Source organism: Mucor mucedo, assembly GCF_025094135.1.
Source record: "Mucor mucedo strain NRRL 3635 chromosome Unknown EV154scaffold_111, whole genome shotgun sequence".
In the NCBI taxonomy this organism is placed as follows: Eukaryota; Fungi; Mucoromycota; class Mucoromycetes; order Mucorales; family Mucoraceae; genus Mucor; species Mucor mucedo.
In genome coordinates this window covers 75,893-102,492 of record NW_026252395.1, presented here as the reverse complement: position 1 = coordinate 102,492, position 26,600 = coordinate 75,893, and the positions used below count along the sequence as shown (strand labels likewise).

At 36.0% G+C, this 26,600-nt stretch overlaps 11 protein-coding genes across 11 annotated transcripts; 4 read left to right on the top strand and 7 right to left on the bottom strand.

The window, feature by feature from the left end:
- Positions 1 to 214: 214 nt before the first annotated feature.
- On the top strand, positions 215 to 1,129 carry EV154DRAFT_539803 (thioredoxin-like protein; the record flags this gene model as incomplete). Its single annotated transcript, XM_051604374.1, has 4 exons — positions 215 to 359; positions 451 to 744; positions 792 to 1,006; positions 1,073 to 1,129. 4 exons carry the CDS (start codon positions 215 to 217, stop codon positions 1,127 to 1,129), a joined length of 711 nt encoding a protein of 236 aa, XP_051453678.1.
- Positions 1,130 to 1,574: 445 nt separating this feature from the next.
- On the top strand, positions 1,575 to 2,806 carry EV154DRAFT_24663 (uncharacterized protein). Its single transcript, XM_051594585.1, has one exon. The coding sequence runs from the start codon at positions 1,644 to 1,646 to the stop codon at positions 2,730 to 2,732; it is 1,089 nt and encodes a 362-aa protein (XP_051453677.1). The 5' UTR covers positions 1,575 to 1,643; the 3' UTR covers positions 2,733 to 2,806.
- Positions 2,807 to 5,383: 2,577 nt separating this feature from the next.
- Positions 5,384 to 6,656, top strand: EV154DRAFT_554782 (VIT family-domain-containing protein). The gene is made up of 4 exons (XM_051605231.1): positions 5,384 to 5,823; positions 5,889 to 5,981; positions 6,049 to 6,236; positions 6,298 to 6,656. Exons 1-4 carry the CDS (start codon positions 5,511 to 5,513, stop codon positions 6,577 to 6,579), a joined length of 876 nt encoding a protein of 291 aa, XP_051453676.1. The 5' UTR covers positions 5,384 to 5,510; the 3' UTR covers positions 6,580 to 6,656.
- A 47-nt stretch (positions 6,657 to 6,703) lies between these two features.
- On the top strand, positions 6,704 to 8,371 carry EV154DRAFT_554781 (uncharacterized protein). The gene is made up of 2 exons (XM_051605230.1): positions 6,704 to 7,314; positions 7,370 to 8,371. Exons 1-2 carry the CDS (start codon positions 6,766 to 6,768, stop codon positions 8,297 to 8,299), a joined length of 1,479 nt encoding a protein of 492 aa, XP_051453675.1. The 5' UTR covers positions 6,704 to 6,765; the 3' UTR covers positions 8,300 to 8,371.
- Positions 8,372 to 10,136: 1,765 nt separating this feature from the next.
- On the bottom strand, positions 10,137 to 11,077 carry EV154DRAFT_427734 (uncharacterized protein; the record flags this gene model as incomplete). The annotated part of the gene is made up of 2 exons (XM_051596373.1): positions 10,137 to 10,366; positions 10,423 to 11,077. Coding segments are annotated over 2 exons (885 nt in total), but the record flags the coding sequence as incomplete, so codon positions are not given.
- A 928-nt stretch (positions 11,078 to 12,005) lies between these two features.
- Positions 12,006 to 14,679, bottom strand: EV154DRAFT_567774 (P-loop containing nucleoside triphosphate hydrolase protein; the record flags this gene model as incomplete). The annotated part of the gene is made up of 4 exons (XM_051606037.1): positions 12,006 to 13,301; positions 13,368 to 14,385; positions 14,467 to 14,548; positions 14,640 to 14,679. The coding sequence occupies 4 exons, from the start codon at positions 14,677 to 14,679 to the stop codon at positions 12,006 to 12,008; spliced, it is 2,436 nt and encodes an 811-aa protein (XP_051453673.1).
- A 138-nt stretch (positions 14,680 to 14,817) lies between these two features.
- Positions 14,818 to 15,390, bottom strand: EV154DRAFT_521783 (uncharacterized protein). The gene has a single exon (XM_051602932.1). It carries the CDS (start codon positions 15,268 to 15,270, stop codon positions 14,992 to 14,994), a length of 279 nt encoding a protein of 92 aa, XP_051453672.1. The 5' UTR covers positions 15,271 to 15,390; the 3' UTR covers positions 14,818 to 14,991.
- Positions 15,391 to 15,590: 200 nt separating this feature from the next.
- EV154DRAFT_485270 (major facilitator superfamily domain-containing protein) lies at positions 15,591 to 17,679 on the bottom strand (the record flags this gene model as incomplete). The annotated part of the gene is made up of 13 exons (XM_051598745.1): positions 15,591 to 15,684; positions 15,744 to 15,840; positions 15,906 to 15,983; positions 16,041 to 16,262; positions 16,287 to 16,422; positions 16,481 to 16,697; positions 16,752 to 16,952; positions 17,005 to 17,045; positions 17,108 to 17,155; positions 17,215 to 17,262; positions 17,323 to 17,406; positions 17,465 to 17,604; positions 17,658 to 17,679. 13 exons carry the CDS (start codon positions 17,677 to 17,679, stop codon positions 15,591 to 15,593), a joined length of 1,428 nt encoding a protein of 475 aa, XP_051453671.1.
- A 3,833-nt stretch (positions 17,680 to 21,512) lies between these two features.
- On the bottom strand, positions 21,513 to 22,950 carry EV154DRAFT_24405 (Septin-domain-containing protein). The gene is made up of 2 exons (XM_051594569.1): positions 22,322 to 22,950; positions 21,513 to 22,255 (listed from the first exon to the last, which is right to left on the bottom strand). Exons 1-2 carry the CDS (start codon positions 22,709 to 22,711, stop codon positions 21,578 to 21,580), a joined length of 1,068 nt encoding a protein of 355 aa, XP_051453670.1. The 5' UTR covers positions 22,712 to 22,950; the 3' UTR covers positions 21,513 to 21,577.
- A 248-nt stretch (positions 22,951 to 23,198) lies between these two features.
- EV154DRAFT_24369 (cyclin-domain-containing protein) lies at positions 23,199 to 24,587 on the bottom strand. The gene is made up of 2 exons (XM_051594563.1): positions 24,041 to 24,587; positions 23,199 to 23,981 (listed from the first exon to the last, which is right to left on the bottom strand). Exons 1-2 carry the CDS (start codon positions 24,485 to 24,487, stop codon positions 23,292 to 23,294), a joined length of 1,137 nt encoding a protein of 378 aa, XP_051453669.1. The 5' UTR covers positions 24,488 to 24,587; the 3' UTR covers positions 23,199 to 23,291.
- A 22-nt stretch (positions 24,588 to 24,609) lies between these two features.
- Positions 24,610 to 26,464, bottom strand: EV154DRAFT_521774 (cytosol aminopeptidase family, catalytic domain-containing protein). The gene is made up of 4 exons (XM_051602931.1): positions 25,623 to 26,464; positions 25,546 to 25,561; positions 24,808 to 25,475; positions 24,610 to 24,747 (listed from the first exon to the last, which is right to left on the bottom strand). The coding sequence occupies exons 1-4, from the start codon at positions 26,419 to 26,421 to the stop codon at positions 24,695 to 24,697; spliced, it is 1,536 nt and encodes a 511-aa protein (XP_051453668.1). The 5' UTR covers positions 26,422 to 26,464; the 3' UTR covers positions 24,610 to 24,694.
- Positions 26,465 to 26,600: the final 136 nt, after the last annotated feature.

Genomic DNA, 26,600 nt, shown 5'->3' with positions numbered 1-26,600 from the left:
CAGGGTTCAATGAACTGAGGCAGAGATTACTACATCCATATTATGTACTTCATACAGCGTATGGTCTTGCTTATATTATAACACGTTTAAACCAACTCTCTGGAACAGCTTTCAATCTAGAAGTAAAAAGAAGACACTGCACGTTACAACTTAACAGGCTAATTCCATATAAAAATAGGATACTGAGCAGAGAACATTTTGTTTGTTGTTGGCAATGTCTTTCTGGAAATGTTTCATGGCCGCAACAGCAGAGGAATTATCGAGTGTCTTTATCTTGTATACAAAGTTCTTTTCGTTATGTAGCATATATTGGAGATTCGGTTTTTGGTCATCTGCTTTATACACGCTTGGTTGGATTGGTAATATGAAGTTATCAAGGAGAACTACTTTTAGCACACCACTCATCATTTTTTTTTTTTTTTTTTTTTTTTTTTTTTCATTTGAATATAGTTCTTTCAACTGTTATCCCTCAACCTTGGTATAGAGGTCCCACAAAGATTTTTGAATTAAATGATACTGCTTTTAGAGACAAAGTATTGTTGAAAAAGCCAGAAGGCGTGTCTGTAGACGATATAAAGGGACCACGTATCACCGAAATAAGCGAAACGGATGAAAAGAAGCCGGAAGTAAATGCTAAATATTGGATCGTCATGCTGTATGCCAATTGGTCTGTCACTTGTCTTAATTTTGAACCCGTCTTGGCCAAATTATCCATCAAATATGATTTACCTCACTTGAAATTCGGTAGGATTTTTTCTTTCCGCAGTTGCATAACACTAATATTATTATAGGCCAAATCGATATTGATGTGTACCCTAATCTGGCAGAAGAATTTGGTGTCAGTAAAGATCCTGCATCGTTTGATTTACCAACATTGATCTTATTTCAACAAGGAAAAGAAATCAGAAGATTACCTGAATTAACCATGCCCAAGGAAGGTGTTAAATTAACAAAGGCAAGTGTTGCCAAGGATACAATCACTCGTTTGGGATGGAACAAGAAATCGGTAAGTCAAACTTTCCTCAAAAAAAAAATGGGCTGTTTCTGGTTATATAACTCGCTTTTTTCATAGTCCACCGTCGTAAATAATTTTCAACTTGAAAAGATTGCAAATGAAAAAATCAATTAAACTTTTGTTCTATTCAATTATAAACGACCGTGTTCAATAGAAATTTGACATGCTAAAAACATGGTGTTACGCTTGTGACAAGGAAAAACATGTCAAAAAAAAAAAATGTGATTCCTTTTTTAATTTTCAACGGCTCAAAAAGGAAACAGTCGAAATGATCATTTTCAAACCCAACCTTTTGATTATTCAGCCATTCTGAGAGGAAAAGCTTTTTGACATGATATTGATTATTCAGCGCAATGACGATTATTTTAAACAAAGTGTCAACTCGCAGTGTCTTTTTTGTGCTGTAAATTCAAATATAATGGGATATTTTTGTTTTAAAGGGAAGGGTTTTATGCAAGAAATCCTAGACATGTTGGGCTGATCTAACATGACATGATTCACACAATAAAAAAAAAAAAAAAATTGGAAATCTGGGATTTTAATTTTTTAACCGAAAATTTAATATAAATAGGATCAGTTCTTTTCTTTTTAATTTCGTGATTATTACCTATTGCTTCATTCTAAAATAATGTCTACTCCAGCTCTCTTTTCTCCTATCAAGATTGGTAAAAATCAACTCGAACATCGTGTTGTGCTTGCACCTTTAACTCGTTTCAGAGCTGATGAAAATGCCGTACCTACTGATCTCCAAGTCGAATACTATGCTCAACGTGCCACAAAGGGTGGTCTTTTAATTACTGAAGCTACTTTCATCACTCACAAAGCCGGTTCTTACCCTCACGCCCCTGGTATTTACTCACAAGATCAAATTGCTGGCTGGAAAAAGGTGACCGATGCTGTTCATGCCAAGGGCGGTGTTATTTATCTTCAACTCTGGCACATTGGTCGTGCTGCTATGTCTGCTCACATTGGTGAACAACCTGTCTCTTCTTCCGATATTGCCATTACAGGTGTTAACCTTTTAGGTCTTCCTCAAGAAAAACCTCGTGCTCTTTCTATCCCCGAGATGAAGGATCTTCTTCAAGATTACCGTCAAGCTGCTTTAAATGCCATCGAGGCTGGCTTTGACGGTGTAGAGATCCATTCTGCTAATGGTTATCTCCTTGATCAATTCATCAACACTTCTTGTAACAACCGTACTGATATCTACGGTGGTTCTATCGAAAACAGATGTCGTTTCCCATTGGAAGTTGTTGATACTGTTGTTGAAGCTGTAGGTGCTGAACGTACCGCTATTCGTTTCTCTCCTTGGTCTGAATTCCAAGACATGAAGGATGATACACCTTATGAGACTTGGGGTTACTTGTGTAAATCTCTTCAAGAGAAGCACAGTGATTTGGCTTTTGTTGATTTCATCGAGCCTCGTGCTGATTTCTGTGTCGATGACTATACCAAGCAAGCTGATACTCTCGAACCTTTCCGTCAAACCTGGAAGGGTCCCATGATCTCTGCCGGTGGATTTACTTTCAATACCGAAAGAGCCTTTGAGGTTGCTGAAAAGACTGGTAACATGATTGGTTTCGGTCGTCTCTTCATCGCTAACCCTGATCTCGTTGAGCGTCTTCGTAACGGCTGGCCATTAAACAAGTATAACCGTGATACCTTTTACACCAACTCCGCTGAAGGTTATACCGATTATCCCTTCTACAAGAACTAATCTTTTTCACAAACGCAACCTAGACATTCCATTTTAATATTATATTGTAAATAAAATATTTTTTTTTTCGCAATGCAAATCTATTGGTTTCAATCTTTTTATAAAAGCAGGGGCGATCCAAGACTTCGTTAGCCCTTCACATTTCTTATCTGGAGTAACGCCACTCTAATCTTAGTAGGACTTCTTGTGTAAAGTAAGCTTTTTATGCTATTCATGTAAATATACTATATATATATATAACAAGAAAATCAGGTACTATTTATTGAAGACAACTTGAATAAAAGTATTGCGTAATTATTTTATAAACTATCAATATCTATCATGGAAGCTTTTATAATTATCAGAATACAATTAGGATTACCCTGTCAACGATGGGAAAATAGGGACCCATTTATTAGATACCATATCTAATTAGAAACATACTAAAAAAAAAAAAGGTAAATGAAAAAAGCCAGAGAAGCGCTGTCTTAAGCATATTGGGGTCATGGAACCTAAAATTGGAGTTGTTAAAGTACTCTTGGTATACAACACGTGTAGAAAAGTAGTGGTTTGCCTACTGGGTTCATGATGATCACAGTTCAAGATAATTAGGAACCTTTGACATCATTCGAACTTACAATAATTGAATAAATCTTGAAGAACTACACTGAATGGTTGTGCCTGAATCATTAACAATTTAAGTCACGCTCCCAAATTTGAGGTTTTGCTTTGGTTACGCTCGCCGTCAAAAGCTTGAATCCCTGTAAAAGGGTTACATAAACAACGATGAAAGTATCGAAGGCCAACAATATATAAATATATGTATAGCTCGTCCGGTGTTTGGATACATTTGTAGACAATATGAATAGCCACTTTTGGAAAAGGGGGCCCCATTTGAAGGTGGTGATCAATTTTGATGAACAAAAAACAGCAAGATGATAGGAAACCTCTTTAGTGTCAAAAAACATAAATATCCTATATAACGCCATTTTGCTATACGAGTTTTGTGAAAATTAAGCAGACAATTATTTGCAGTACAAAGAAATGTGTTTTGGCCAAATTTTTTTAGGTCTTTTGAAAAAAAAATTAAAATCAAAACCTAATAATCCAACATGATATTTTAGCATTTTTTTGGTTTGAAGGGACGTCTGGAGACGACGATTTATTATACAAAAAATTCAATTTAAAACAGCGTGTTAGGCGAAAAAAAAAAGGAACAAGAAAGAGTTGAAGGTTATTATTCAGTATAACATAAGCTGCATTTTAAAAACAGGAACATGTAATCATATTGGGTGCACTTTTATTAAAATAAATAGCATATTCAAAGTCTTAAATCTGAGTATTTTACCCTGGATGAACGTAGTCATCAGTAATTTGGTTTATAGTTGAGTGTGTGGCCTGAAAATTATTAAAACCATCCAATATGTTTAAGATACTTATATGCCTGAGCCCTTCCCCTTCAATATTAAACACTCAGTTGCTAAATATAATAGCGCCGCTGCTACACCAAAAACTTCTGATGTTGAAGAAACCTGAAAGAGTAATACATACTATTTATCTATTTTTCTAACTATTTAAGTTTACAGGAAGATAAACATCAGTTACAAGGCTACACATCCTCTTCCGAAAGAATACTATTTTGAAGTCATTGCAAAGTAAAAAAAAAAAAAAAAAAAAAAAAAAATGGCCAAAAATCTCAAAACAGCGGCACATAACTATGTATGATATACCTGAAAACTTTTTAGAACCTCATCTTTTAACACGTATTAAAAAAATTACTGCATTTGGGTTATTTAAAAGTCGATGCAGTTCTTATCATTCCCAATCACAAAGGAGGGTATATAATTCCAATTAACCAATAAAAGTATATATTTATTGTGTTGTTACCCGAACTCATTGACTATTGATCGGTCTAGCTATATTTTATATTACGTTTAAGAATTAAAAAAATAATGATTGGGTAAATATCGTTTGTTGTGCAATAACATGGGACACAAGTTGCTAATTAATTGACGAACTCAACTAAACTGAATAGTTTTGATAAGATAGCAATGACAATAAATATATATATATATATATATATATATACGTATTGCATCGAAAGATAAAGGCTACAGGTAAACTAACTGAGAATTGATTTACTTTGATCAGTAAATGGCATTATATATATATGGTAAAATAGCTCAAATCCGGACAAAATTTTATAATAGGGTAGAGTGCGAAAAATACTATTGTTGGTGTGTGAATATACCTAAGAAATATTTTTTCCTTTTAATGTAATACCATACTTGTAAATTATAAAATTTAATTGACGAAGTCTGTGGTACAGTCATCTGTGTAAATGCATATTGGTAAGCCATTTAATAATGCAAAACAAGATGAATGATGAGATGTACATTTATGTATCATATATCTAAATCCTGTCATGAAAAAAGACAATATGGCTGCTGTTATTCGAGCTTTATCGCACGTGTGGGGATACAAAAAGATGTGAATAATGCTATCCGAGATTAGACCTGTAATTGTGTAACGCATGCACTCTGCGTTGGTGATTGATTTGATGAGTGTATAGGTCCTATTGTATCACTGCTATCGCTTGCAGCCTACCAAAAATAGCCATTTTCTATATATTTGAACTTATTTGACATGCACAAAGACAAAGCTATATGATTTGGTATTTCAGATAAGAGACAGTAGGCTAATCAAATTCAAATAGTGTAACTTTATTATCTCATATACTATGTCGATGTCTTGCTTTTTCTTTTCATCTCTCCTTCTTTCTTCATTCCAGTTTAAATAATGCCTGCTGAACAAAACTATCAATTATTACCTAGATTTACTCGTGAGCCTGAAAAGGTTGATAACTTTGATGAAGAATACTTAATTAGTTCGTCCGCATCATCGTCGTCATTATCTTCCGATGACACTAGAATTCCTCATCGTACATTATTGAAGGGCGTAAAAGAACATATCGAAGAACATTTCGACAGACCTGAGCTTGTCCGGGATTGTATTCTGGGATTATCTGACGGTTTGACTGTGCCATTCGCTCTTGCTGCAGGTCTTTCAAGTCTAGGTGATAGTCGTATTGTTATATATGGTTGTTTAGCAGGTACACGATAAATTTTAAAAAAGATTCAGGATCAAACAAACTAATCATGGTTCAAACAATGATAGAACTCGTATCTGGGGCCATATCAATGGGATTGGGTGGATATTTAGCTGCTAAATCAGAAGCAGATCATTATCATACCGAGCGTGAGCGAGAAGGTAAAAGCTACATAATTATTTTGCCTGTGGTCCCCAATTTACTAAATCGGGGCAATTCTTATTGTAGCACGAGAGGTTGAATTATACCCAGAAGAGGAAGAAGAGGAGATTATCGAGCTCTTCGAACCATACGGTCTGGACAGGGAATCTATGGAGCCGATGATGGTTCGTTTTAGAGAAAACACAGAAAAGTTTGTGGATTTTATGATGAAGTTTGAACTAAACTTAGAATTACCTGACCCTAACAGAAGCTGGGTAAATATTTTACCATATTGCAATTGACCTTTTATAAAATCTGACTATTGTGGCAATTTAGATTTCTGCGTTGACTATAGGGTTCTCGTATCTCATTGGTGGCATCATTCCCCTTCTACCATATTTATTTATAAATGACACCACAAACGCTCTATATACATCCTGTTTTGTCACCGGGCTCACATTATTTTGCTTTGGTTATCTAAAGAGTATTTACTTAAGACCTAAACAAGCGTTTATTGGAGCAGTGCAGACATTAGCTATTGGTGCAGTTGCAGCTGCTTTTAGCTATGGTATTGTTGCAGCAGTCAACGATACTAGTCCTGCATCAGCAGAAGCTTAAAAATCTATACCTTTTACATTCAATCAATAAAAAATGTCTTGGCAGGACACTAAAATTTTGAATTTGCGCAAATAAAACTGAGCGGGTTATTAAACCACGTGTAACTTCGAAGTAGCCTCTATTTTTACACTTTTGGATCTTTTCTTCTTGTTTTTCTTTTCTCTTTATTTGTTTCCATTGTAGACCATGGTCTTTGCTTGGAAGATTTTGTTAATAACGGTAGCGTTTGCTGTCGTTGTTCAGTCTTCAAAGTTGTACTGCATTAGTCATGGGAATTCTCGATTGAATGTCGAGAAATGTACAACTTCGAAAAACCGACAAGTATCAGCAGCAGCACTGACAAACAATTCAGTAACAACGACTGTTCAAAACAACTTAACATTTGACTTGATTTGTAAATCAGATCCTTTAACATGTGAAGGCGTCAGTACAACATTTTCGAAAGCAACAGAAATCATTTCCTCTGTGTTTCAATTCGAAACACCCTTATTGATCAATGCATCATTTGTCGACTTTTGCCAAGAGTACGGAGATTGTACTAACGACAAACGATTGGTGTATATCGGGAAAGCACATCCTTCGATCTCCTACGTAATGGTAGACACATCAGACAACATGACGAGAATGTACCCTCAACCATTATTGAAGCAATTCACAGATTTAAAAATAAGACCCGCTTGGACGTTATACGACATCAATGCTCAATTTAATTCTCAAGTGAATTGGCGCTTTGCGGTTAGTTTATTGATGTCAAATATAATAAACATTTTACTTATTTGTTTACATTTAGAACAATGCTAACCCTATTAATTCAAATCAAACTGACTTTTTGAGAAATGTATTACACGAATTAATTCATGGGCTTGGTTTTATGGTTTCTTGGTCAGACGAACTTTATAAAGGATTGTCACCTTTATTTCAACAAGATTTAGATCCTTTCATCACCCCTGAATTACTAGCACTAACCGCAAATGAACAGCTATTAAACGAATACAATTCACCACTACCGTTTTGGGGATTTGTCGAATATCCTCTTGATAAATATCTTGGTTATAAGGAGAGTGGCAATTTTCACTCTTATACTTCAATCACTAGCCAATTAAACCAGTTTTATGACTCGAACGTCTTATTTCGAAATATAGTTGATATGGCTAATAGCTGGTACGAATCCAGTTCATATAATATTGCCAAACAAGTGTATGCGAGATCTGTATCCCAGCAAGATGTCTTGGCAGTAATTCAAGGAGAAGTTGTTGTTACGCTCGAGTCCTCAGTGAAACCCTTTTTATCGGGAGCATCTTTGTGTCACGTTGATCAATCGTCTTACTTAAACTCGTCGGATTATCTCATGGTTTACACAGCCAATCGTGGTGTTGGAATCGTCGAATTGGATCAACTTTTTCCAGACGGCCCTTTTGGCCCGAAATTAAAAAGGGTAATGGGTGCTTTGGGCTATAACATCAAAGCAGTAAAAACTATCCGACCGACGTTGCGATACTGGAGTCCACCAAATGGTCTTGTCGATTCTAATTCTAATCCAAACCCTTCATTGACAATTAACATTAACGGTCCTGCTAAAACACCTACTGTATCCTCCTCTACCTCAAACTCTCCTGTATCTACTTCATCTGCATCATTTACTACTATATATCCCCATAATCACTTTCTTCGTTACACTATTCATCTTGTACTTTTAACATCACTTCTATTATCCCTCTAAAAACTTATCTATTAATTTGTAACATATCCATGACTGTAAACCTTAATAAAATTGTGTACCCAGCATTCGAACAACAAACAAATCTCTTCTGGAGGCTATATAAATCCTTCTGGCTGTTTACAAGCTTATCCTCAGTGATTGAGAAAATATCAGTTATTCTGTCTTTCCTTAGCTATCTGTATCGTTCGATGCTGATGCTATAGGAAGTACCTTTTTTTAAAATTTAATGCGCGTTATAATGCTTCTTATTACTTGTCTTGGCATTAGGTTGTTTAGCAACCATCGAAGTTTCATCTCTGGCAGAGGAATTTAAAAATGTTCGTGATTTACGCGTCTTAAATTAAAATGCAACCTTCGTCAGAAAAGACATTGGCATTTAAACAGCAAGTACTCAACGGAGTGATACTGGTGTATATTACTTTGTTTTGCCGTCTATTTATCGCTCATATATTACATCGTATCAAGTTCATTAAAAAAAAAAGGATTAAAGTAATCCCTTCATATGGAATCAATCGGTTTATATGTAATAACGTAAGTATATGGGAGGGTGCTAGCTGACTGTTCAAAACGTTGATGGCAAAAATGACATTATAGGAGAATCCGAGTGTTCAAGATCCTTCTAAAAGTCAGGTCAAACCAGGTTAAGATGTCAAAATCAGTCTTAGGCTGTTGTATAGTCACTTGGTTCGTCCTAAAATTGAAAGGATTCCCCAGGTTTCCCAGCAGCACGTATCTTTTGCAAACAACATAGTTTTCTTTACTGGATTTTCATTGTAAATGACACGTAGGCCATTCATGCGTAAAAGTGGAATAATACTTGCTTTACTTTTGTTGGTAGAGAACCTGACCACGTTAGCGGAAAAACATAGAACAAGATTGTGCATAGGATTAAAAATTACGTGAGACTGTCGATGATGAATTTCGGAAACTTTTAATATGAGTATAAGAAACCTATAATTAAAATCACTAATCTAAGAATGGAGATATTAGTATCATACTGGAGTACAATGTAGCAGTGGGAGAACATTATGCACAGAGTCATGACGGTGCTAAGCTTGAAGAATTTAGCCGTATCAAATTTCACTGAGAGCCTCACATCCTTAGTCAAACATACATATTGAATTATTCAACATGACATTTACCAAAAATACGAAAGATTTATATTACACCAACGAAGTTGGAAACGTGTTTACCTCAAATTTTAGAACAGAAAAATAAAAATCAGGTCTTGGAAATTCAAGTATGGTTCCCAATTTTCGGTGGATGCAAAACAACGTGGTACACAGATTTTGATGCGCCTTTAAAAGAATACATACAATATTTTAAGGGAGACTGTATCTTAAGGATCTAATTTGTAGAATACGTACAGGACATGCTAATTGACAATACTCGTGTAGAAATAATTTTGCATGGGTGAACAGCAAAAACCTGTACATGTCATTGACTTTTTATTTTAATAAACAATTCTTTTTGAGTACCATCAAGATTATACCACCTACTACCTTTTAGCTCGATTTTTTGAAATTGATGCTCACTACTCGTATTTTGATTTTATAGGACGGCCTACCATCATTTTAGGTAAGAGGAATGTGGTTTCTGGCCACGATTAATCGACTCTGGCATGTTAGCGAGAGCTCTAAACGTGCCATTTTATAATAACATAAAATAAAATAGGCCACAGAGGGAAAATCTATGAATTTTATTGAGATGATTGTTTTCTTTTTAGTCAGACGCACTAAAAATAAGAAAAGGTGGAGTAATTAGTCATAAGGTACTTTTGTGAATATAAAACTCTTTGAGATATAAATTCTTGTTGCGATGAAATGGCCATTGGTATCTACATGATTGAAGCAAATACAGCGCACACTGCAATCAAGATAGCTGAAAGGGAGACTTTTTGATTGTTTGATACATTTTCCTCGCCTGTCACAATACCCTGAATCTGGAATTTTTCATCAGCAGCCGCAGCTTCGTCTGCACTCTCCAAAACAATAGCTTTTTGGCCTTGATGGTAGTTTGTTTGCCCAAAAGAGAATTTATCCCCAATGTACTCTGTGCTATTTGCAGCTATAGAGAAAATATATATTAATACTACCATGAGGATGGCGTTATTATTAACTCACATTTCTTGTAAGGAGTCGCATCGTTTAAACAGCCATCCAAGCGAACCATAGTGTAACCTTCTTCTTCAATGGTATTAATAATATGAGGTATGGCAACCAAAGACCCTGTATACGGCAAATCATACTGAATAGATATAAATGATCCCTTGGCATCGTATGTATCCTTGTAATTTTTAAATGTATCGGAATAAACTCGTTGAATTGAATCAGGGCCGGTTGCATCCTTTTTAAAATAATCTTGGCTGTCCAGGTTATAGCCCACAATAACAAATCCAAGATCTTGAATGATACCTTCTGTACGAGTATCCTTAACTTCTGTATAATGAAGACGAACATATTTTGGTGCTACGTTTATCAAAGTCTCGATGATATGGGCATTACTAAGAATATCCTGACGGAGTTCATCATCAGTCAAACTAGCAGGATCATCATTGGCAGCACGATAGGTCATACCAATAAAATGGCCTGCATTGTAAATATTTTGTACAACCATAGCATATTGCTGAGTGTAGAGCCATGTGGCATTGACAAAGAAATTGCCACGGGCATCTGCTTTACTCAACTGTCTAACGATCTTTGCAGTAACGTCACTTGGCCCTTCATTATATGTCAGGGCAATCTGTCCTTGTGTCTTACAACCAGTAACTTGCGCTAGAAGTCGCTTCGGAGCTGTTGGTTCTTCTATTGCTGTCTTATTAGCAGATGTGGCAGAAATAGTACCTAAAAAACAGTTAATTTAATTGGAAAATTTTCCGATTATAAATGCCTTACCATCTTCTACAACATCTAACGTTGACGATTTCGTATCTGCTGCCTCTTCTTCTGCAATAATAACAGGTTCTAATTCAACGACGGGTTCTGTTTCAGCGATCGGTTCTGATCCATAAAATATCTGCTCAATATCATCTCCCACAAATTCAATAAAAGGTAAACCCTCCTCTAAACGAGTATGTTCTTGGATATTATCTGTCCTCGTGTCTTGGGAATGAATTGAATCAATTTGTTTATCAGATTGTTCCTCTAAAATTGGCCCATCTTTAGGGTACTCCTGTCTATCAAATCGGTCTGTTGTTGGTGTTTGTAGAGCCCCCTTTTTATCCGATAACGTTACTGTAACAAATCTCTCAGGATTTTCGAAAGTTAAAGTCAATATTTTTGCCAAATTTATATGCTCAATAGTGTCATCTTGTTGCAATTCATTTGCTGCGACAATCTGTAGAACAAATAATGACAGCAAAAATAGGGCTATTATAAAAAAAAATTAGCTTAAGAGATATTGATAGTATCTCTTAATTTACCTATCCGCTGTAACTGTGTCATTATTGATGTATCGAAAACTAGGGCGAAGGTAGAAAAAAGGCAAAGTAAAGAAGAACGATCTTATTATTTACATTCTTTATTTAAACTAAAAAAAAAAAGTCCCTAAACAATATGTACTCAACGGGAAATTATTACAGTCTCACTTGCAGTCGAACTTTTAAGATTATACAGCAGTGGGAAAATGTGCTTATTTTATTTACTTTTTTTGGTGACACGGTAAGGAAAATATTTACCTTGCATTTGTAGATCAATTAACATTATGTTTACCAACTCTTAAAAGCACCGATTCGTGGGCCTGCTTCATCAGTCTGACGCTTTGGTCTTCTAGTGTAAGTAGGAGTGGCGTTTGAGGGAGCGTTAGCAGCATCATTGCTCATATCTTCCATCCAGGCAGGAACCTCTTGCTTAGCTCCTTGTAAAAGTTTGACCATAGGACCAGAAAGGAATCGATTGCCTTTCGTGAAGAAAGCAGTAGCTAAACCTGTGTTACCTACACGACCGGTACGGCCAATACGATGTACATAATCATCAATATCGCTAGGCAAATCAAATGAAATGACGTGAGTGACATTTGGGATATCCAATCCTCTTGCTGCAACTGCTGTAGCAACCATAATAGGTGTTCTACCTGATTTGAATAATTCAAGCGCCGTTTCGCGTTCACTTTGCACACGATCTCCGTGAATAGCTGTCGAAGGGAATTGATTGTCGTTTAAAAAATCGCAAACCGTGTCGGCCATACGTTTGGTCTCTGTAAAGATGAGAGTCAAGCCTCGGTCGGCCTTGTGTTCAGTGAGAATCTCCAAGAGTTTGTGTCGTTTTTCATCGTCACGTAATAACTCAAATTTTTGAGTAATGTTTTCAGATGTTGCTCCTACACGTCCAACTGACAAAAAGATATAATCCTTGAGGAAATCACTAGCTAAAGATTGAATTTTATCAGGGAATGTAGCAGAAAACATCAACGTTTGACGCTTGCTGGAGGGAGGCATGTCACAACCGTCAATAATGTTACGCACTTGAGGTTCAAACCCCATGTCCAACATACGATCGGCTTCATCTAAAACCAAGTATTGGATATTTTGGAAAGAGATACGGCGTCGCTCCAAGATATCTACAAGGCGGCCTGGTGTAGCAACTAATAAATGACATCCACGGTCAATTAATCGGAGCTGCTGTTGAATATCAGCACCACCATAGGCGACACAAGGGCGCACGTAAGAACGATAACAAAACTTTTTAGCTTCGTTGTAGATCTGAGAAGCCAATTCTCTTGTAGGCGCCAAAATAAGTGCTTGAGGGTAGGCTTTCTTATAACTTTGATAACCTTGTTTCACGTTTGGCTCCTTGGGGTCTTCCAAAGGACCTCGAGCAAACATGGCCGATAAAATTGGGAATAAAAATCCCGCAGTTTTACCAGAGCCTGTTTGGGCACAGGCCATCAGATCACGGTTGTTTAGAACAATAGGGATGGAATGCTTCTGGACAGGTGTGGGCACAGTATATCGAGCCAATAAAATATTTGTCAAAAGATGTTTATCCAAAGGAGGATGAGTAAACTAAAAATATAACAATAACAAATTTAATCATCTATTGATCGTTATATCCGATTATGTTATATTTACTTGATTGATTCCTTCGGGAATATTCTCTCCTTTCGTTTCAACAGGAATGTTTTCGTACTTGGAAAAGTTGATACCAGAGTGTGCATTTTCAGAGTCGGTTGCTGTACCAAAAAGCTTCAATTTCATTTCCTCATTTTCTGCTCCGAGTTCATGTACACCATTCTTCCAGATACCTTTGCCATCTTCCTTGACATCTTTGGTCTTTTTTCCAGTATCCGACCATCCTAAACTATCCATGGTCATAGCACCCCACGATCCCCCAGATGTGGACTTAGCTGGTGTGCTCCAACCATCGCTTTCTGCAGCAACTGTTTGCTTAGGAGGTTGTACTACTGTTGCTGGTTTACTATTCCAGGAGTTTGTAGGTGCAGCTTCTGGAACTTTGTTGGATACAGGTGTACTCCATTGATTAGCTGCTGTTGCTGGTTTAGTTGACAAAGGTGTGCCCCATTGGTTAGCAGGAGGGGTAGCTGCTGGCGTTGAGTTCCAATCGTTGGGTGTAGATGTAGCAGGAGTCGACGTAGTGCTAGCTTGCACGGGGTTGCTCCACTTATTGGAAGGGGCAGGTGTCCCCCAGTTGTTAGAAGTAGCAGGAGTAGCGGCAGTAGATGTTGCATTCCAGTTGTCGGATTGAGTAGCAGCTTCCGTTTGTTTTGAATCCCAGCCGCTAGTAGTAGATGAAACGACGGGAGCAGAAGCCGTATTCCAGTCGTTCTTATTCGACCTTTGATGGTTATATCCAGCACTTTGTCCGTCACTATATCTTTGTTGGTTACCATCTCTTTGTTGATATCCTCCTCTTGCTTGAAACCCTCCTCTTTGCTGTTGATAACCACCTCTCTGTTGTTGATAACCACCCCTGCCTCTTTGCTGACCATGCCCGCGACCAGCGTGCTCATAACCACCTCTATTGTTATTAATATGCTGTTGTTGAGTAGAGTCGTTACGACTTTCGAAATGGTTAGCTGTTAAATTACGATCTCCCCAACCTCCGGCTTTTTCCACAGTTGAGCTCCATCTGTCAAAAAGAAAGAGTTAAAATCATAATCTATTCTTAATGGTTGAGACACTTTTTTGTTTTGCTTTTGTTTCTGTTTACTTTGGCTCATTAGATGACTGAACAGGCTTGCTCCATTCATTGTCGGCGTTTTTGGGTTTATTTGAATTGACACGAAGATTACCTAGGAAAGGTCATACAGTTAATGACTGACGATATTCTCCCACGCACACGTCAACTAAAAAAACGCCATTTTTTGCATAAGCCAAACATACCAAAATCTTCCTTAAGTCCTTCAGAATCCCAGTTGCTCATATTCCTTGATGTATTTGTAAAATAAAGAGAGGAAGAGAAAAAACTTTTGGACATCCGATGGTTTTATACTAGTTTTTTATATTTTATTTACTGATTTTTTAAAGTTATTTACAAATGTTAATGTAAAATGTAGAAGAAAGAAACTAACAATATCATATCTGGGTAAAAACTAGTAACTAAACTAAGAATCAAACTGAATAGAATGATATGGAAAAGCTGAAAATTTGTGTAAGCAGATTGAAAAGAGTGAAAAAAAAAAAAAGACTGTGACGTATTGTTGGTTTTTCATATTTCTTCCATGATTTTAAATTACTAGTCAATACGAGAAAGCATGACATGGAGCGTTTTATGAACCTTTTCCAATTCATCAGATACTTGGGCTTGACCTTCTTCTTCATAGCAGCCACCGTCAGCGCAAGATGTCATATCACCAAAGCGGCCTTCGTTATATTGAGAGTCAATATTACGAAGTCTGTTTTGCAACTTTTCAATATCATCAGAAGTGTACTTGGTATAAGAAAGACGATTAGATTGTCTGGCAATATCCATCAACTCCTGATGAACATTCTCAAGATTTTTGACCATGGGCATTTTGAAATAGATTATTTTAAAGAAAGGTAAACCTTTTTAAAGAAAAAAATCTAAATTCGCCCGGAACCACGTCCTTATATATTTGATTTCATTTTACGCCCACCCACATCAGAACTGGGTTCATATCTTGTGATTTATTGTTTATATTGTTTTGAAGCGTGGGATGGGAACTTTTTTTTTTTTTGGCGATTTCCTAAATTCGGTTTCATCTCAAAAGGAACACACAAACAAAAGAATACGTTAGATGACTATTTTATTAAGTACCGGTATTTATTATTAAGAATCTAAGTATGTTGTATGTGTATGTTTAATTTACGAGACTATTGTCTTCTCGCTCTCCATCCCTCTCCAAATTTTTGGACCATGGGAACGCAGATTAAATAGGCAGTGAGACACATTAGGGCCATAAATGTGCTGATAAATTACGGTTGGTTAGTGTATATTGTCATGTAAACTTAATAGCTTCCACTTACTATGACCACCCATCACCAAGAGATCCACGGATCTGCACAGCAGTTAAAGAAAATATCATACCACAAATATTTCTTGTGAAATTACCAACTGATACAACTACATAATTCATGCAAAGTATCAGCAAATCAGGACATCGAAAAAAAAAGAAAAAAAAAACTCACCTGATGCTGCCTTAGTATGGTTAGAGTCAACCATGTAAGTGGTGGCGACAGTAATCGTAAACATAATTCCGAAAGTAGCTATAAATCCCTTTAATATTTTTTCGGGCCATAATGTCTTTCAAGAAGAGTACTTACTAATTGTATAAGAAGCCAAAGGACCCATCCAATGTACTCCAGACTTAAGGAACCAGCCATACATGACAGAACCAATGACAATAAATGGTATTCCGATATACATAGGCCTTAAACGTAATTCGCTTTTAAGAACACCGGCATTTTGAGAAACAGCTTTAGCATATAATTTATCGGATATTGCACCAGCTACAATTGATCCTGAGGTGTTACCAATACCACCAGCTAAATAACAAAGACCAATTGTACCCGTAGAAAATTTATATACACTTCCGAAAGTGGTAGGTAGAATAGTCACTAAGAAATAAAACCAACCAAAGGCGATGCTAACAGGAATACAGGTGACCAAAACTTCGGGCTGTAATAAGAGTTCAAGACTACCGAACTATAAAATATTTGATTCGTAAGTACAATTGTGAGATTATTGAATCAAAAAAACTTACGGGATTAAACTTGAGTCTAGATAAACGTTCTTTAAAGTTTGCAGGTGGAGGAAGTTGTTTGGCATTAGGAACATATAAAGTCTCTTTAATCAGAACATAACTTAAGATGGTAAGCACACCGCCCATAATAGTTTTGATATAAAATATCCAACGCCATCCTAAGTACTGATCAATATAGCCGCCAGCAATAGGAGCCACAGCAGGACCAAGAATTGTACTACGATATTACATATTAGGTACATATTTACTAAGAGCATGGAATTTGTTTTACCCTAAAATGTAAATACTCATGGCCTTTCCTCGCTCATGAGGTTCAAATATATCAGAGACACTGCCCCCACCAACTGCTTGCCCAGCACAAGCAAATATACCCTGAAGCAAACGGAATGCAAAAAACACCCCTAAATTCGTAGAGACACCACAAATAATTGTACAAACTGTATAAATTGCCATCGCAATGATATAAACCCATCTTTAAAAATAAGATTAAAGACCTTTCTACTAGACATAATTTCCGTAAGTACCTTCTTCCAATACGTTCACTAAGTGGAGCCCAGATCAAAGGCTATAAAATCGTTGCAAATTGTTCAATAAAATAGATTTAGCAAATTACCACACTAAACTTACAGCAAGAGCATTCATCAATAAAAAGAGGGCAATAGTTGCATTAATGGTCTAGATGGAAATAATGATTAGCAACTGTTGTTGTTTTATGAATGAAACTCAATACGTACAGTGAGATTTGTATTAAAGTAGGTCATAATATCATGAGTAGCGGGCATCTATTCAAATAAAATTGTCAGACTATGTTTGTGTTTGATTTTCTGGAAAATTAATCTTACGTATACTGCCGATGAGAAATAGCCCATAAATGAATTACATGACACAACAATGAGGCCGCTATATTTCTTACCCTTGGGCCAATTCTAAGTTTAAATCAAATATGTTAAAATTCATAGTAGATAATACTTTACATGTACATACCACAGGATGATTAGGATCATCTTTCGGGTTGTAGACAGTCGAGTTGTTTTTTTCTTCGATATATGATTCGATCTCTTCGATCTCTTTCTCTTTGTAAACAGTGGACACTGTATCGCTACTGCTACTCCTATTCGAAGAAACTATAATTGCATTGTCAGTAACATTCTTGCTGTCAATTTTATTGGACTATTACTTTTTTCGATAGCGGAGCTCATGATGTTAAACTAGTTCACAAAAAAAATCAAGTGGAACTAAGAAAAAGTAAGAGGAAATAGGAAAAAAAAGAAAATGAACGGCGGATCACAGAACAATTAATACTTGGTTTTCCGCTTAGCTTGTGTTCGATGCCTTATCATTGGCTATACCTATGTATGACAGATGATGTCTTAATAATAGAATCAGTTTCCGTGGGTATAGATCGCTAAAGGAATATACCTAAGAGAAGATGGATGCTTGATTTTTGGATACAATTTGCGAATGTCGGCTAAAAAACGACTAAATAGGCAACATGATCGTCTTTAAATGCCGCTTTACCTTTTTATTAGTAATCCAATTTTTGATGAGAAGCTGAAAAATAGACGTCTCTCTATCTATGGGTTAATATGTTAAGTATTGCATTAAGTTATAACTAAAGATCACTAAAGCTTAAGCAAAATTGAATCCGATTTGTGATTGCGAAAAATTCCATTATTATAGCATCATACGGCTTCGGTTAAATTGACTTCCCTTTATAGTTTGAACAGCCGGTTCTCCGCTTGTTTTTGCTGCGGATTCATATTTTGGTCATCCACTGTGGATCTTTTTTTTTTTTTTTTTTTTTTTTTTTTTTTTTTTTTTTTTTTTTTTACATTTTTAAGCTTCTACACCTTTGCTCGTAGACAGTTGCAAATTAAATACAGCAATACTAGACTCTTAGTCCGTCACTGAAATTTCATTCTAGATTTGTGTTGCTATAAGACTATGTACGATTTAAGGCACCTAGCAATAAACATTGGTTCAATATCTTTGACAAAGCAAAGGTTTCTATCTGTTATAACCATCAATGGCAAACAGCGGCTCCTAAGTGAAGTATCAAATTAAAATAAGACTTGCTGATGTTCTAGTATTTTATTGCTATTTCACGCCATTTTGGGGTTAATTGTGCTTATTAAATGGGTGTAAGAGTGAGTCGAGCAACAAACTGAAAGTCTCGACATGATTGCCGTTTGGCTTAATTTTACGATTGATAATTTCGATATTAGTTTTGTATCATTTTGGGCATTAGGGATAGTAAAAAATCTATATATGCTCTTTTAATTTGTTAAATGAATACATTACGCCAATGTTAAAGTCCCATCGACCCGTAGCCGGATCTAAGCGTCAATGTGAAAGTGTATCCATGGTCAGTATACATTAAATATCGCATTCCGAAGTAACTAGCCTTGAAAGTATTGGCTTAAAAATTCTTTCATCCATCAGCTACTTTTACATCATTTGTTATATCGGATCGATATCCCAAAGAGTGAGAGGTTACAGCGTCCTTAATTCGAAGTGTCAGAAGTAACTTAAAAATCTTCGTAAGCTAATTTTTTCTCGACAAAACTGTATTTGACCTTTCCTGATCTACAGGTTTCTCTCAGACTTAACTTTTAACGTGTAAGTAGCATTAATGGGAAAGTTTGTACAACGAATAGAAAATATGGTTACCATCTTTGAAATAGGAAACGGATTTATACGATAAACTTTGCATGACAGTTTACTTAGTAGTTTTATATGATATAGCTAGTAATTTTAACTAATAAACAAGTGGCACATGTATAACTATACTATATAAACATGACAATTCCTTCTGATGTGACATGGCAATTATCTTATTGTTATAATCTATGGTATCCACAAAAAAATTTTCGTTAATATTTTTAGAGAAGACAACGGTAAAAAGCTATCATATCTTAAAACCAGAGATAAGGGAAGAATACTTTATTTAAGTGCAAGTCCCTTTGCCAAAGATAATAGAAGGATCCTTCAGGTGTAAGAGCATGTTCTACATATGCACAGTTTGATTAAATGTACAGCCCCCTTTTTTTTAAAAAGCTAGTAAGTGAATCATAGTGATACACCTCTGCGAATTGAAATTAAGATCGGATTATAAAGAGACTTGTATCGGCACTTTGGCTATGTCACTACCTTTTTAACTCCTTGTATTCTTATACCCCGTCCACCTTGAAAATTTTTCTGTTAATTACCATCAAATTTAATGGTTTTAGATGATTTTAAGTGGAAATACTTGTAAAGTATCCCTTTACAGAAACGGTCTTCCTACCATGGATAGCGCGGTGGCATTTAGGATTGTATGGATGGAAGTCGTCATTATTTTGGAGGAACTCACTCCATCTTCCCCAAACAGAATTGTTTTTAACCTCACAAGTAGCAAAATTCTTCCTTTTTTTTCTTCAAGCTACTTTCGAACTTGCGCTTAACACGCGTTTTCCATATCTTTCTGATTTTTTTAGTATATGTTGACAAAACTTATATTAACAATATGGTGACCGACGTATTTTTCATTTAAGTTGGTGTTACTGATAATAAAGTGAGTCACCTTTTTAAAAATAAAAACAGCTTTCTTATTTAAATAAAAAGATCCTAATGGAATAGCTATTTCTCTTCTCTTAGGAATAGTGGATTTTCTTTGAGTGACAACCTAAGAGCGGACTGTAGATACTCAGTATTATTTTTCAATGAGTCTCCAGCGGTTAAGAATAAAGTACTAAAGCTTTAATTCTCGTATAAATGACTATCATCACAATTTTCGTTGTATATTTCAACTGGAATGGGGCTACGGGTTCAATTGGCAGTCTGGGTGTTTATTTGGTTTAAAGATTTTAGGAAAAGAAACGAAAAGAAAAGGACGAAAAATCCAATTTTAAATTTTTTATGCTACTTGTAGTGGATTTTCGATATTTAGCAATTATTTTAGTGCAACCACTGCAGACCCGTTTCACCAAAAATAACCACTCATTAAATGTTGTAGTGCACTGCTGCGGATGCTCTAGGTAACTTTCTGTACAAATATCCTCTAAACTAACGTGCTTAACAAAAATAATCAGCTTACTCTGTCTCCATAAAAGACAACCTGCTTATAGCAATGTCACCAGTTTATAGCTCCCCATATCGCAAATATTTATACAGGGTGTATTGAACACCGTGTTAATTTAAAAAGAAATTGAAACATAAAAACTTGCGTCAGAAGCTGTTTGTCTGTTTACTGTTTATGGATAGATTAACATCTGAATGTAATTTTAATCATCCATACTTCGAAGAGACATATTGTTGATGATGTTGGAGAATACATGTTAAGCCTTTTAAAGTATCAGAAAATAGAACGTCGCCTGTATCAGTCAATTCAATGGTCATTCATGCTCAAAAATAAAGCTAAAGAATCAAAGTTACAATTTAAAAGGAACAATTTATGGGCACCTTGTACTACTTTTAAATTTTGTGGCGTTAATGATTCTCTCTCCTGAATATATGCCGCTGTTGGCGCTAGCAATATCTATGGGACTTTTATGTCATGTATTAGACCAGACCTATTTAACTATAAGTATATGATCCACGTAATTATCTCGTCGTATTTTTCTGGTATCGTTACCAGGTATCTAAAAAATCAATATGTTTCCGCCATTCAAGTCACTGACCTGATTAATGTTAAATCTGAATGTAGTACTACTGCAAGTGATGTTTGTAACTATGCCAAACCAATCGTTTACAGTTATAGATATACAGATCATTGAGTGCTTTCCGAAAGCTCGGGGACGAAAGAAATGTGTTCCAATGTTTTTATTATTATCGAGTAGTGCTTTTAACTAAAAATTAAGAACAGTTGGCAGCATTGCAGGTGTTTAAAAATTAATAAGTCAATTTTATCTGAATTTAAGGTCCATGTGTTTGAATTACTCTTTTTAGAATACGACGATGATCAGATTAAATGACAAATAAATTGGTACGAGACTAGGGATGTTATGTGGGTTGATAGTGTAAATAGCAAAGCTGCATAAACATATAAACAAATCTGGTTGTAAACAATAAGTATTATTTTTGAAAACCTGTCAAAAAACCATTTTATATTATTTATTATTATTGGGTGGGTAAGCCTATTTTAGTAGCTCTTTTATACATCAGTCTTTCTGTACGATATTGTTCATAGTATCTTTCCACGGTGTCCAATTTCAAGTAACGGCGGTGAGTGGATAACAAAACATGCTTGAGTTTAACAAAATCCGAATATTTTTCGCCCAGACAGTCAATTGATCCCCAACCAAAATCACGACCCAATTTGATGTCATTGTCCAACTGAATAGGCTTACCAGTTTCTGGCTCATCTTCATAAGAAATGAATGTAAAAGGAATGATTCGAAGGTAATCTAACACGGACTGAGTATCATTATCTTCTTTTTCATAATCAAATTGAGAAAGGAAATCATCGAGTGATTGTGGTGCTTTAATCTTTTCCTTTTCTTCCTCCTCCTCTTCCTCATCGTCTTCCTCGTCCAAATCTTCATCTGGCATACCATAGATAGGAATCTTGTAATTTGTGTAGATATCTTTGATGATGGAAGGCTTCAATCTGTTCCTTTGAGCTAAAGTCAAATGGTCTGCTTTTCCGATAATAGGAATGACATTTACACGATTTGATAATCTTTTTAAAATTCTAATATCAAACTCGTCTAAAGCTGATTTTTTGGGATCAATAAAATAGAGACAACAGTGGACTTGAGTGTCAACCGCTTTAGGGTTACGCTTAACCTTTGATTCCTAATGTATGACAATAACAAGTGTTACATTTTTATAAATTAGATTTTTTTTTTATTATTCAGTTACCTCTGCCAATGTCAAATCAAATTGGTGTTCAATATATTTTGTTATATCGTGGAGTTGTTTATCAACTAGGTATTCTTGTTGAAATCCTGGTGTATCTATGATAGTCAGGACGATTCTTTCTCTATCTACTTCTATCTCTCTAGAGATAGTATATGGTGTAAGTGTCTTTTCGATTGGGCCTTGTAACTGTTGTTCTTCGTGCACATATACTGAGGAGTTTTCGCTCATAAATGAATCACGTCTCTTTTTCGATGGGGTATCTTCTACTTGTTCTTCTAACAAGAGTGTTTCTAATAAAGTGCGAACAAAGGAGGTCTTTCCTACTCCTGAGAAACCAACAACCATAACGTTAAAGTTCGACACAGCATTCTTTCGAGATCGAGGTGTCATTGTCTTTTTTGGTGAGAGAGAGATGAAGAAACTAAAAATTAAAAAAAAGAAACACTAAAAAGAAAAAAAAAGAAAGTTTATTGGAGTCCCGTGTTAAGTTGGCTGTATACCCGTTTTTGTGTAGCATTAAATAAAATATAAACTGTTTGTTCCTCGTGCCGTTTGGTACACTACTCTTTCGGGTTAAGCGCTTTCAATTTGGTGTTTTACATCATCGTATTGGAAAAAAATAAAAAGATACAGGTTTTTTTCCAAAACAAGTGAGTGGGCACCACTTTTTCATTATTGTCATCTAATGTGATACAAGGTATATCATTGGCAAAAAAATAAAAAATAAGTTTATAATAAAAAATGCTAAAATATGTATATTGTATATAAGTCGGATAGATATACATAAATAAGGTATGTGAGTATGTATGGCTGTGCGTGGGAGTGTGTGTAATAAATAAACTCTCTCTCTTTCCCCTCCAAAAGTAAGTAGTAAATGATATAGTCGATAATAATAATAAGAAAAAACGTAGTAATAATAGTAGTAATAATAATAATAGTGGGTTGTTGTAATTGTATGTATATATAAATCTTATAAATACATGGCAGAATAAGATTGGTGGTGATGAATTGGCGAAGCAGATGGTGGAGGGGTTGGTATACCAACAGGTGGATAATAGTAGACGCCCTGTTGTATCTGCTGTTGATGATGATGCTGCTGCTGTTGATGCTGCTGCTGTTGCTGTGCTTGTACCTGTTGCTGTAATTCACTACTAGGAATAAAAGGAGCTGCATGAATAGAGGTCAATGATAATCTTCGAGATGTGCTTTCTTCCCCTTGTTGCTGAAGTGGACTACTTGGTTTCCAGAAGCCTTGATTGAGGTTTACGCTTGAACGAGAATGTCTTGGTTGTTCGTAAGTAGTATATCTACCATTCTCCTTCAAACTATTGGTACTAGTCATTTTACGTACTGCTTGGTTATTGTGTTTCTTCTGATTGTAATAATATTTTGTCTGTTGCTGCTGCTGCTGAGGTTGGTAATGTTCATCAATAGATAAACGTTGGGTTAAATCACACATTCTATCCACTTGATCCACAGAGCTTGAACGAGAATGGCGAAACAAGGGTGGTTTCCTCATTTCTTGGGTCATATATCCCACTTTTAATAATTGATCTCCATATTTTTGTAGTTCACTAATAGATACTGTAAGATTAAAGCTATTCAACTTCAGAAACTCGAGTTCAAGGCTGTTTAACTCAGAAACTGGTAATCCACCAACCTGAAAGAATTAGGACATTAGCACCGACAAAATGTGAAAACAAACAATGTAATACCAACCTTTGCGTATCGTGTGTTTGTATAAAACACGTCACTGAAAAACTTGGAGGCTACCATCACACCTGCAATAATTAAACGATGTATATTGAAAGAATCAATGGTAAAAGGTTTTCCTGTTAAAGCCAAAGAATTTTTGGACATGCGGTCGAAATAGACTAATAAGCTTAGAAAGCATTCATTAGCACAAGGACAGTATTTAAGTATTCTGGTCAGGTAAGAATAAATATCAATAGAGGGTACAAGTCGGGCATGAAACCGGGTATAGGCCGGTGGTGGTGGTGGTGCTAATGGTGGTGCTTGTTGTAAAGAACCACGACGTTGTGCAGAGGGTTGTTGTGATTTATTCAATAAGTCGTTTGCAATGGTCATTCTTTCAAGTAGAGATGCTAATAGCCGAATAGTATCCACTGTTGGATATTTGGCTAAATCAAACGTAATGGGTAACATTGTATTTCTTTAAATTTGAATCAAGCAGCACTAATTTTGATTTTTGTGTTGTTGTGAAAAAGACCGCAAGTTTAATAAAAGAAAAGAAGGAAGTTTTTTTTTTATTGAGCTTTGAGCAAACCCCCCCCCCCACTCATCATCATCGCCGTAAAAACCCCAAGGTCATACACCACGTGACTCAAAGTAACACACACGGCCTTGTTATTTTCAATTGGAAGAAAGACCACGAATATATTCTATTAAGGATCTAGTAGGACGACCTATTTTACACATATTAGATACAGTCTATCTTCATTGATTTTCATAAAATGCCACTTTACCACTCATTCCCTTAATGTGATAGCCATCAGTGCCTTGACTATCCATCACACCAGCAATATCAATATGAGCCCAGGGAATCTTTTCTTGCTCTTCCTTTTTATCGAGTCCATATACAAACTCCTTTAAGAACGAAGCAGCTGAGCATGCACCACCTGATCTTCCCTTACCCAAATTATTAAGATCAGCAACCGAAGATTCCTTCATCTCTTTCAAATAGCCATCATTCAAAGGCATTCTCCAGAATGGATCTGATGTGGTTTTACCGGCCTTTTCAAGGTTATTCCATAATTTATCAGAGTTAGTAAACACACCTGCAAAGACATCGCCGAGTGCAACATCCATTGCACCAGTTAAAGTAGCGAGATCAATCAAACTTGCAGGCGAATGCTTAGAACTGACGTAATATAAAGCATCTGCTAAAATCATTCTGCCTTCTGCATCAGTATCTAATACTTCGATCGATTTGCCGTTCATAGCCTTAACAACATCTCCTGGCTTAGTTGCTGTGCCTGAAGGCATATTTTCACAGAGTGGAGTTACCGCAATTACGTTGATAGGTAATTGCAGCTTACAGATACCGTAAAGAGCACCAGCAACTGTGGCAGCACCACCCATATCTCCTTTCATTAATGCCATATTGTTGGATGGTTTTAAAGAAATTCCTCCACTATGATATAAGATTTGTTAGTCATCTGGGGTCTACAGCACCAATAATGATAATAAACAAACAGACTTACGCATCGAAGGTAACACCTATTTTTAAAAAAAGGGTGTATAAATAAAATATTCCTACATACAAATATAAGAGTCATACCTTTTCCGACAAGACCATGAGGTTTATCGCCCTTCTTTCCGCCTTTATAATGAATCTCCATAAATCTTAAAGGTTCAACACTTCCTCTAGCGACAGATAGAAATGCATTCATATTGTGTCTTGCAGCCCATTCTTCATCTCTGACAATAACCTCGACATTTTCTAAGCCGGCTAATAAATAAGCGACTTCTTCGGCAAATAACTTGGGCGTCATCAAGTTGGCAGGTGAGGTCATGAGCATACGAGCCACGTTTTGTGAGGCACCGTAAATCTGTCCGTTAGCCCAATCCAATTCTCCGTTCTCAGTTTCAGAGAATGGTCCTACAACAATATCCTCCTCTTTTGCATCTGACTTCAGTTTGTCAAAAGAAAATTGTGACAACACAGCACCTTCACCCGCACCATGGGCATTTAATGATATATCAATACCGATGTGTTTGGCTCCTTGAGGTTTTAAAGCTTGCAAACCAAGTGCGGTAGCTCTGCGTGCTGCTTCCTGCGTATCCTGAACTTCACTCTTCTTACCAAGTGACACGATCGCAACCTGTTTCATACCACCAATATTGTATAAAGTACGAACATCGCCTGCCTTTTTGAAATTAGACACACGCAAATGTTCTTCAATAAGATTATGAACTTTTTTAGAGATATCTTTGGAAGCTGTCAAAGTAGCTGTCCCATTCTCGGTGTAAGCACCGAGCACTAAAGAATCGTAACATTGAATGTTGCTAAAAAGACGCTTAGTGATGCCGCTATTGGTAACGGCATTTTGTTTAATTGTACCCGACAATCGCAACATTTTAATTAAAAGTAAAGGTGAAAGTAAAAAAAGAAAAGCGGGGGTTTCCTGGTAATCAAATACAATTAGCAGCTTTTTTAAAGCGGTGTTTCCCAACTTTTTAGTCGCACTTTTTCTAACAGTTCTTACAAGTTTAAGGATAGACAGTAAGCGTAACATTATATATTTGACTAAACCAA

Coding starts and splice junctions, on each gene's coding strand:
- EV154DRAFT_24663 (XM_051594585.1), top strand. CDS start 1,644: ATGTCTACTCCAGCTCTCTTTTCTCCTATCAAGATTGGTAAAAATCAA.
- EV154DRAFT_554782 (XM_051605231.1), top strand. CDS start 5,511: ATGCCTGCTGAACAAAACTATCAATTATTACCTAGATTTACTCGTGAG. Junction 5,824..5,888: donor TATATATGGTTGTTTAGCAG/GTACACGATAAA, acceptor AAACAATGATAG/AACTCGTATCTGGGGCCATA. Junction 5,982..6,048: donor TACCGAGCGTGAGCGAGAAG/GTAAAAGCTACA, acceptor TTCTTATTGTAG/CACGAGAGGTTGAATTATAC.
- EV154DRAFT_554781 (XM_051605230.1), top strand. CDS start 6,766: ATGGTCTTTGCTTGGAAGATTTTGTTAATAACGGTAGCGTTTGCTGTC. Junction 7,315..7,369: donor AAGTGAATTGGCGCTTTGCG/GTTAGTTTATTG, acceptor GTTTACATTTAG/AACAATGCTAACCCTATTAA.
- EV154DRAFT_521783 (XM_051602932.1), bottom strand. CDS start 15,270: ATGCCCATGGTCAAAAATCTTGAGAATGTTCATCAGGAGTTGATGGAT.
- EV154DRAFT_24405 (XM_051594569.1), bottom strand. CDS start 22,711: ATGACACCTCGATCTCGAAAGAATGCTGTGTCGAACTTTAACGTTATG. Junction 22,256..22,321: donor TTGATTTGACATTGGCAGAG/GTAACTGAATAA, acceptor GTCATACATTAG/GAATCAAAGGTTAAGCGTAA.
- EV154DRAFT_24369 (XM_051594563.1), bottom strand. CDS start 24,487: ATGTTACCCATTACGTTTGATTTAGCCAAATATCCAACAGTGGATACT. Junction 23,982..24,040: donor CAAACACACGATACGCAAAG/GTTGGTATTACA, acceptor TAATTCTTTCAG/GTTGGTGGATTACCAGTTTC.
- EV154DRAFT_521774 (XM_051602931.1), bottom strand. CDS start 26,421: ATGTTGCGATTGTCGGGTACAATTAAACAAAATGCCGTTACCAATAGC. Junction 24,748..24,807: donor TCACATTAAGGGAATGAGTG/GTAAAGTGGCAT, acceptor TGTGTAAAATAG/GTCGTCCTACTAGATCCTTA.